The sequence below is a fragment of the Sinocyclocheilus rhinocerous genome, unplaced genomic scaffold (assembly GCF_001515625.1).
Source record: "Sinocyclocheilus rhinocerous isolate Xijiao unplaced genomic scaffold, SAMN03320098_v1.1 scaffold498, whole genome shotgun sequence".
Classification (NCBI taxonomy): Eukaryota; Metazoa; Chordata; class Actinopteri; order Cypriniformes; family Cyprinidae; genus Sinocyclocheilus; species Sinocyclocheilus rhinocerous.
This window is the reverse complement of record NW_015633594.1, coordinates 873,509-883,012: the sequence shown is the minus strand read 5'-3', so window position 1 is coordinate 883,012 and position 9,504 is coordinate 873,509. Positions and strand designations below refer to the sequence as shown.

The window sequence follows — 9,504 nt, the reverse complement described above, 5'->3', positions numbered from 1 at the left end:
TCAAATGTCTTGAAACAAATTATCTGAACAATGGCTTGATGTGGGGTTGTGACTCCAGGCCATTAATTTTTAGAGAAATAATGCACTCCCGAAGTGGTTATGTGGCCACGTCGCCGCACCTATTAATGGAATGGTCTTTCTCAGCTCTCAAACAAATTAAGAGCTTCATTCGATTTTTATTGACTGAACGCAAGCGCTTATTGCGATAGAAAACACTGTAACGGTTTCCACTGATTAAGAAATATTTTTGTTTGCTTGGGTGGTAATATTAGACCTATTATATTAATAGGAAAAAATTTGTTTTGCCTATGTCACGAAAAGAGGTAAATCCGGCCCTGGGTAGAATATGCAATCTCTGACCCAGTTTGTTTGCTGCCTTCTATGGCTGCAATACACCGTTTTCTGCCAACTGGCAACCCAGCTTGCCAAAATACTATTGGGTAAACTGGCAGTGGGTGGAATCACACTGACCAAAACAAAAACAGACATCCTGACACGGAACACACATTTCGCAGTAAAAAACTGGCTGTAGCATTGTTTTTCAGAGAATCAAGTGTGAACTTAACATGTTTCCTGAATATCTGCAAACATATGGTATTTTTATGATTTAGTACAGTCAAAAAAAATTACACCCAGCACCTTTAACGTACTGTAAATGCACTGCATTTCAGCAAGAATGAACTTTAAGTACATTTAGGCAACTGAATATTAATAAGCAAGATACATTTCTTTTGTCTCATGTAGAAAAAACTGATTTTATAGAAAACTAATATATCCTTAATGTGAGTGGACAACATTTTACGGATATTTCGAAGAAGTGTTCATTCCTTGTGTAAAGTGTAAAACTTTTAATTAGCAAAAAATTACTGCATGGCCCTTTAAATTCCACTGTGGCTGATTTGCATTTTGTGTGTGTTTGCTGTAGTATTGCTGTGACTGAATGTTTGACCAGAGGATCGTTTTACTAAGCAAAATGGAGGCTGAGTTACCACAATGGCAACACACAAGAGCCCCACTCTAACAAAATAAAATGTCCTAGAAAAACATTGCTGTTCCACTCAGCACTCTTAAAACTGTCATTCTGAAAACTGATAGCCTTAGCTTGCCTGCCTTTGTTTAGCTTATTTTCACCGTAGAATTTATGTAGCAGGTTTAATTGCCCTCAGGACCAACATGTTTACATCTAAACTAAATGTGTCAACACACCGTGGTGCCCCATTCTCTGATCGGATGAGATGGAGGTTGATCAATTCCAGGCATCTGACCTGAGCTGAGCTTGTTTTAATACCTCTTCTGCTCTCTGATCGCACGTCTCGCATGTGTCCGGGGTGTTAGCTGAAGGAGAGTGTGGCTAAAGTGACTTATTGTGCAGTAATGAGGCAATTAGTGTCCCATGGAACCCCTCCCTCACCCACAGCCCTGCTCTTGGCGAGGTGTGAAATCTGGCATGGCCCCACATAGGCCTGGAGCAAGCCTAATTACAAAGTGGGATGGAGGATTTTGGCCTCTCTTCCTCTTCATCTGGGGACCTGCTGCTAAAGACATTCTCTGCTTTAATTAACACCCGGCTAAACAAAGCTCACATTCTAGGGTGAGGTGGGTTCACTGATTGGTGTTCTTGTGACCAGTAGGGGGCGATGGCATGCTACCAGAAGAACTGAGTGGAGATTTGTGAGGTTGGGTGGAGAAATGTTGCCGATAGGCCTCATTGCTTACAGCAAATGAGCTTGTGAAGTTTTAAGGTTGTAATATTTTATCACCTTTGAATTTTCCTCCGTCTTCAAGCAAATTCTAGTTTGTGGTTAAAATGCTCTCTAGGGTTTGATTGTTATGTATTACGATGGCAACAGTGTAAATGCAAGGAAAGAGGGTGTGTCTGAACCTTTTACTGTTCGTACTTGTGCCGTGTGGGTTCTGTAAGCAACGTGTCCTTATAAAGATCCCTCCGAGACTCTTGCTGGATGTGACAATTTATGCGATTCTTTTTCGACTTCCAGCTCTTAAAATCGTGAATTTAAAACTGGCAGGCCGTGGCCTCCAAGGGTTTCACATTAAAAGTGTTAATATGACGTTGAGATGATTTAGGGAGTTGAATGGGTTACAGCGCACAGAATTATTCTAGTTGCGACTACAGTGTTTAGCTAGCTTAAATCCTCCTGGTGTTTGGAGACTATCATAAAAAATACAGTTTACACCCATTCTTTTTTTTTTTTTTTACGTACACTTTACATACACTTAGCTCCACCATATTGGACAGAGGTCCAGTTTTTATTTTTATATTTTGGATTTTATTTCAATTTTATTTCAAGTATTTAGTCAATTTGTTGTTTTGTTTTTTTATTTTTAATTGTCTACTAGTTTTTATTCATATTTAATTAGTTTGTTATTTTAGTACTTTATTAAACATATAAAAATAAAGTAATGTTTCATATTTTACTTTCCGTTAACGTTTATTTTATTTCAAGTAACAATTTTTTTTTTTAATGCTTTTAGTTAATTATAATAACCCTCCAGAGGTCTTCTGCTTTCAAGATGTCAGCTCTACAGGGGTGATCTGCAGGCCTCTGAATAATGAATCTCTGAGCTTCACCACACTGAGGGCTCCTGGAATGGCCAGGAAAAAAAATTCTCAACGGAAATAATAAATTTGAGCAGTGACTGGTGCCCCCAGAGCTGCACCTGGTGGACCTAATTACCTCAAACCAACACCCCCTGTTCCTTTCCAGCCTTCCATCCAAACCCAGCGCAGGCCAGCTAATGACAGGAAGAGCTGATATTACCTGGATTAACCGTGGCAGGGGGCTGCCGCTGATTTAGAACGTTTGTGTCTGTTTGTTTTGGATGTGCGTGTTGTGATGTTCACTTGTACAAGACCACCCATGCTCAAAGGAGCAGCTAAATGTTGTATGTTCTGAATGACAAGAGGTTATACAGCAGCAGCTACTAGTGCGGTTTGGATCTTGGAGTGTTTTTGCTGATGTAATCCACCGTGATTTATCCTCTTTTAGTCACATAGAATGCAACCACTCTGCCTGGTGTAAATATATCACAATTTTGCCAACATGGTTTTCCATAATGCTTTGAGGAATAAAAGTAGCTGGAGTTTTTTTTTTTTACTCCTAATGTGTCTGGTAAAAAGGGGTGGGGAAAAAACAGTGCATCTGTGGAGAATCTACTAATGACTAGATCTCCAGCTGGCCCGAAATATGCAGCCAGTGCAAGACTACACAAACACACATTCACAGAGTTTCTGCAAAAAGTGCCAGGAGTGTGGATCTGAAATGTGTTTTCAGTTTGATACACTAAATCACGCTGTGGATGCATGATATATTGGTACCTTAGTTATCCACTGATATTGGGGATTTTTACTTTTATTGGCCAATATTGGAAATTTAATGTTGCACGCTTTTTATTTTTACATTTAAATGACCTTTGCTGTCATCTAACATTCACTTAAAGTTCGTCTTTAAAATCACCAATTTAATGAAACCGTTAAATGTGATCTAGTAAATCTCAAAATTAAAACCCATTTTACTACTGAAAATTATAAAGTGTAATTTTTTTATTTTTTGATGATTTAAACAAAATAGTTGATCATTTTAATTTTAATAGTCTATTTCGGTTATCAGCCATAACATGAAAATGATTATTAGTTCATTGTTATCGGGCAGAATTTTAGTATCTGTGCATCAATAAATCACATTACTTGTCATATTCAAAATTCATATTTTGCTGGTAATCTATATTATTTTTTAATAATTGACTGATTTTAATGGCCAGTACCTGAATCTAGAGAGCAAGGTGACCAATGGCCGTAATATAATACTGATATATAATGCAGATATGTAATACAACATATTGCCAAATTTGTTTGACTTTCTTCAGTGAAACGATATGTTGATTAATACAATGGAAGTCAATGGTAACCAAAATATCTTCTTTTATGTGCAACAGAAGAAAGTAGCCTAAGTCATACAGTAAATTTGGAACAATATGAGGATGATTAAATTATGGTTGAATTTTCATTTTTGGGTGAACTATCCCTTTAATTCACTGAAAATGTTAAAAATGTGGATAAAGATGTCAGCTGATTTTGAAATTAATTAATACAGATCATTAACCTAATTGATCTAACCATTCACCTATGTCTATCTGTTATTAAGATATTCTCTTACTCTGTTTACCCTTCCTTTGATCTCTTCAAACTCTGTCAGTCTTCCTGGGTCTTGAGCAGTAGTGAAATAATGTGCCTATGTCTGTGAGAGAGAGACCACCATGGTAGACCACCTGTTTGTGTACTTGTGGACCACCTCTCCCTGTAATGGGGTCCTGGTAGGCAGCAGCTCTGGGGCCCGTTAGTGACTTCAGGCCCTAAGGAACCTGGGCAATCCTGTGTGTGATTTACGGAGTGTGTTCGGATTGATCCATGTGTGTGTGACTATATGCAGCTATGCACACATACAAAACACCTTTTTCTTGGCACAGGTACAGCATGGTGTGTGTGTGTGTGTTTGGCAGAAAGGTGTGGGGTCTTTCTCGCAGTAGTTAAATCAGTGCTAATGAAACACTTTAGCTGAGGTGCAGGCAGAGCTGAAAGCTTTAAACAATGAACCGACGCGGAACGACACACCTACATCCTACCTGCCCTTCAAGAAGCCTGTTGTTCAGATGGCAACTGAAACCAACCCCATACCGGCCCATATAATGCCGTTGTTGGTGAAGCATCTGTGTAGTCTAAATCATACAGTCTCATTCGTATATTTTTGTATGATCTGCTTATGCCCTATGATGGGCATGTTTAGGGGTAAACCTTCATGGTTACTTTTTCTAAAAATCGAATGCTTTCACATGATTCACATCAAACAAATTTGTACGAAATTGCGAGTTTACCACCTCAGAAAATAGTTACGTTATCCCAACGCCGTCACCCAATCTCATGAGAGAACATAATTTTTACAAGGTGGTGATTTTGTATAAATTCGTACAATATGACCGACAGTATTGTAACAACATGTGATTTAAAAAAAAACAGAACAAAAACAAAACCGTAAGCATGACAGTCCACCCCTAAACCTGTCAGCGGGCCATATGCGTACTGTTGCATACTGTCTGAGTAGGTACTAGGGCTGTGCAATTAATCACATGGAGTTCACTGACAAGCTAGGCAATATCGCATTCATAATCGAATACGATTCATCTGCGATTATGAACGCGATATTGCCTAATTGTCAGTGAACTACGGCTCTGTGTAGTAAATGCCGCTCCATCTGAAAGCAGGTGATGGAGATTTACTACTAATCACGGAACCGGCTTTACTGACGAGATGCGCTTGACAATTGCATGCGATTAATTGCACAGCCCTAGTAGGTACTACATTTTAATAAATTTTGTTTTTAACTTGGGATAATTTACCAATGGGATAGTAAAGTGTCCATCGACTGTGCACTTCAAATCTGGGCAGAAATAGTATATTATCCGGGTACTTTTCGCCTACTGATTTTCGAATTCTGTGAATTCGGACATACTACTCCTTTAGCGTACTGATTTTCTTATATAGTAGGGAAGCATTCGATTTCGGAAGCAGCGCAAAACTTCGCATGAGCTTGCGTTTCCGCTCTCCCTCTTCTCGCATGCGAAATGGAAGTCAACAGAAAGAAAAGTGCAGTGTGACCGCCCCTTAATGCATCTTTTCAGACCAACACAAACATTTGCATGCTGTCAATGCAACAGATTTTTTTTTGCAAGTTGTTTTTTAACAGTAGCGCAGACTTAGAGGTGCTCACAGACTATTTTTCTAAGCAACAGTGAATATCAAATTCAAAGATTAAATGTAAATGCAGTTTGACTGTAGGTGTCAGAAATGGAAAGTTATGCATATTAAAAGGGTATATCAGCATCTTGATGCGCAAATAGCATATGCCACCTACTGTCAGAGACTGAAACTGCATGTTCATTCTGAACAGACAAATCGCATACGAAAATCGGACGGGCAAAAATTAGTTTTGTTGTGAATTTTTACCCACCAATTCGGCAAAACGTAAAATAGTTACCGAATTGCCTTGAGAGTGTGTTGGGCGTCGCCACGGTAACAACCAGGTGGCAGCATCTGCGTGCCTCTGTAATTACGAGGTGGCCGAGCCATGGAGAGCTTGTGTGTGATGCCACGCTGGGTAGTTCACTGACAAGCTAGGCAATATCGCATTCATAATCGAATACGATTCATCTGCGATTATGAACGCGATATTGCCTAATTGTCAGTGAACTACGGCTCTGTGTAGTAAATGCCGCTCCATCTGAAAGCAGGTGATGGAGATTTACTACTAATCACGGAACCGGCTTTACTGACGAGATGCGCTTGACAATTGCATGCGATTAATTGCACAGCCCTAGTAGGTACTACATTTTAATAAATTTTGTTTTTAACTTGGGATAATTTACCAATGGGATAGTAAAGTGTCCATCGACTGTGCACTTCAAATCTGGGCAGAAATAGTATATTATCCGGGTACTTTTCGCCTACTGATTTTCGAATTCTGTGAATTCGGACATACTACTCCTTTAGCGTACTGATTTTCTTATATAGTAGGGAAGCATTCGATTTCGGAAGCAGCGCAAAACTTCGCATGAGCTTGCGTTTCCGCTCTCCCTCTTCTCGCATGCGAAATGGAAGTCAACAGAAAGAAAAGTGCAGTGTGACCGCCCCTTAATGCATCTTTTCAGACCAACACAAACATTTGCATGCTGTCAATGCAACAGATTTTTTTTTGCAAGTTGTTTTTTAACAGTAGCGCAGACTTAGAGGTGCTCACAGACTATTTTTCTAAGCAACAGTGAATATCAAATTCAAAGATTAAATGTAAATGCAGTTTGACTGTAGGTGTCAGAAATGGAAAGTTATGCATATTAAAAGGGTATATCAGCATCTTGATGCGCAAATAGCATATGCCACCTACTGTCAGAGACTGAAACTGCATGTTCATTCTGAACAGACAAATCGCATACGAAAATCGGACGGGCAAAAATTAGTTTTGTTGTGAATTTTTACCCACCAATTCGGCAAAACGTAAAATAGTTACCGAATTGCCTTGAGAGTGTGTTGGGCGTCGCCACGGTAACAACCAGGTGGCAGCATCTGCGTGCCTCTGTAATTACGAGGTGGCCGAGCCATGGAGAGCTTGTGTGTGATGCCACGCTGGCCGAAATCGCAGTTCAGACACGCCGGGGTGCCGCGTGGTTTCGAAGAGCTGAGACAAATATGTTTCGGGTTAAATGGGGCGGAAAGAAATGTGTTTACTCACAGCAGAGGCATAAAAAGAGGCATTGAGATGCATCTCAGGGGGGTGCGCAGGGGAGGCTCATTAGATGAAACTGTGTTTTGGCAGTGCTTGTGTTAATGGTGTTGGAGAATGCCCGGAGAGACAGGCATCTGAAAACCATTACCCTGGCAGAGCCGCTGGTATGCGGGCACCGCCGACCACAGAAGGGACGTTACAGTTGCTGGGACGTTAAGCGGATTTTTGCGCTTGCAGGCAATGAGATGCAGTTTAGAGACATTTTAGCCGGTTTGTGTTCGAAGGGATCTCAAAATAACAGTAAGTGAGCGAGCTAACTTAAACTGGGATGTTTAATGTCTATAATTTAGTGAAATAATGTTGAAATCATGGTTGAAATATATACACATTCGCCACAAGGTGGCAGCGTAGTCCACAGCATTGACCGCATAGAATCGGAAGCCGTTTTGACAGAACAGCCCCAAAACAGATATCTTTATTTCTGAAGTCGACTCTTTAATATGCACAACTAAAAACCAGATATAAAACCATCTTTGCCTTGGCGTGCGGGCATTTGGATCCAGTTGGCGGGTGATCTGGGTGGCCCTGAGTGGAGTGCAGAAAATGAGCACATCTGGGAGGAATGGCAGAGAGCTCATAGAGTGTGTGGTGTGGTGTGACTAACCAAATGGCTGCCTTAAGTTTTACCAAACAGCCATTGAATACGCTCTCCATCGACCGGTCCGGTCTCTCTCCCATGCAGAAGTGCTGATTTATTCTGCCACTAAGTAGAGTTTAATGAAAAAAACTTGATTAATTGAGTTAATTGCCATCTGCAAGTGATTGTGGACATGTTGTGTGGCAGAATCTAGTATTGAGTTTGAAAGTTGATGACTTAAACAATAAAGTGAGTAATAGCTTCACTCTGGCAATGACACATAAGCTTCCACAAACTCACTGATTCTGATGCCACAGGATGACTCTCTGGGGTGACACAGATTTAAACAGCGCTGCTGTCACCCGAAGAGTTTTATATATGCTTTTTGTGAATGTTGTTTGGAATATATTGTTACACTACAGAAACCCTTAAAGCCTCAAAGTGCTCTTGGTTGTTCTTTTGTGGCGTCTTTGTCAGTCTAGTGAATTATTCATCTCTCTGTTTTGTTTAGATACAGATCCTCGTGTGTTGGAGAAACAGGAACTGCAGCAGCCCACTTATGTCGCCCTCAGCTACATTAACAGGTACATGAGCCTTTAGATTTTCAGATTTTATGGTATAATAAATTAAGATTTTGAATTTAATGCTATTATGTACAAATATTTTTATTGATTGCATGTAGAGAGAGAGAGATCTGGGTGATCAATGTACACAATACCATAAAATTTAATTAATATATATGTATGTGTGTGTGTGTGTGTGTGTGTGTGAGAATGTATGTATGTATGTATGTTTATTTATTTATTTAATAAAAATATTTTCATTTTCCACAAAAAAATATTTGATAATAGGAATTTTACACTCCTGTTTACTCTTAAGCGGCGAAGCAGGTGTCCTTTTTGGCAGATGTCAAATTTTATTTCAGTTTGTTTAGTTTTGTTTACTTTATTATCCACAATATAATTTGCTTATGGTTCACCACAACCATGTATAAAATGCAGACATAAAGATAAAACACAACTTTATGGCATGGTAAACATTAAAGAGATAGATCACTAAAAATGAAAATACTGTCATCATTTACTCACCCTCAAGTTGTTCCAAACAGTTTCTTTCTTCTGCTGAGCACAAAAGATTATATTTTGAAGAAAGTGACCAACCAAACAGTTTCTAGTCCCTGTTGACATCCATACAATTTTTTTTTTCTCGATACTATGGAAGTCAATGGGGACCAGCAGCTCTTTGGTTACCCATATTCTTCAAAATATCATTTTTTTGTGTTCAGAAGAAGAAAGAAACTCATACAGACTTAGAACAATTTGAGTTTGAGAATAGTAATTTTTTGGTGAAATATTCCTTTAAAATATTATAAAAATATACAGTACTGTGCAAAAGTCTTAGGCTATTAGTAGATTAAGCCAGTTATCTTTTGCTGTAGTGTGTCAGGAGGAAATATCAGTTTACATTTCTTTAGCCATTAATTGTAATAATCCAGTGAGATTTTTGTTTGCACAAGGAGTCTGACAACAGCCAGCTGCACACAGAGATCTGATCTCACCATCATCCAGTCTGTCT

General features: G+C 39.3%; 1 protein-coding gene across 1 annotated transcript in view; it reads left to right on the top strand.

The window, feature by feature from the left end:
• Positions 1 to 9,504, top strand: part of LOC107744701 (juxtaposed with another zinc finger protein 1-like) — a 33,673-nt gene that overhangs the window by 13,361 nt on the left and 10,808 nt on the right. Inside the window, exon 2 of the mRNA XM_016558520.1 lies at positions 8,441 to 8,513. Within this exon, the coding sequence (XP_016414006.1) occupies positions 8,441 to 8,513 (73 nt within the window). The remainder of the gene's footprint in view (positions 1 to 8,440; positions 8,514 to 9,504) is intronic.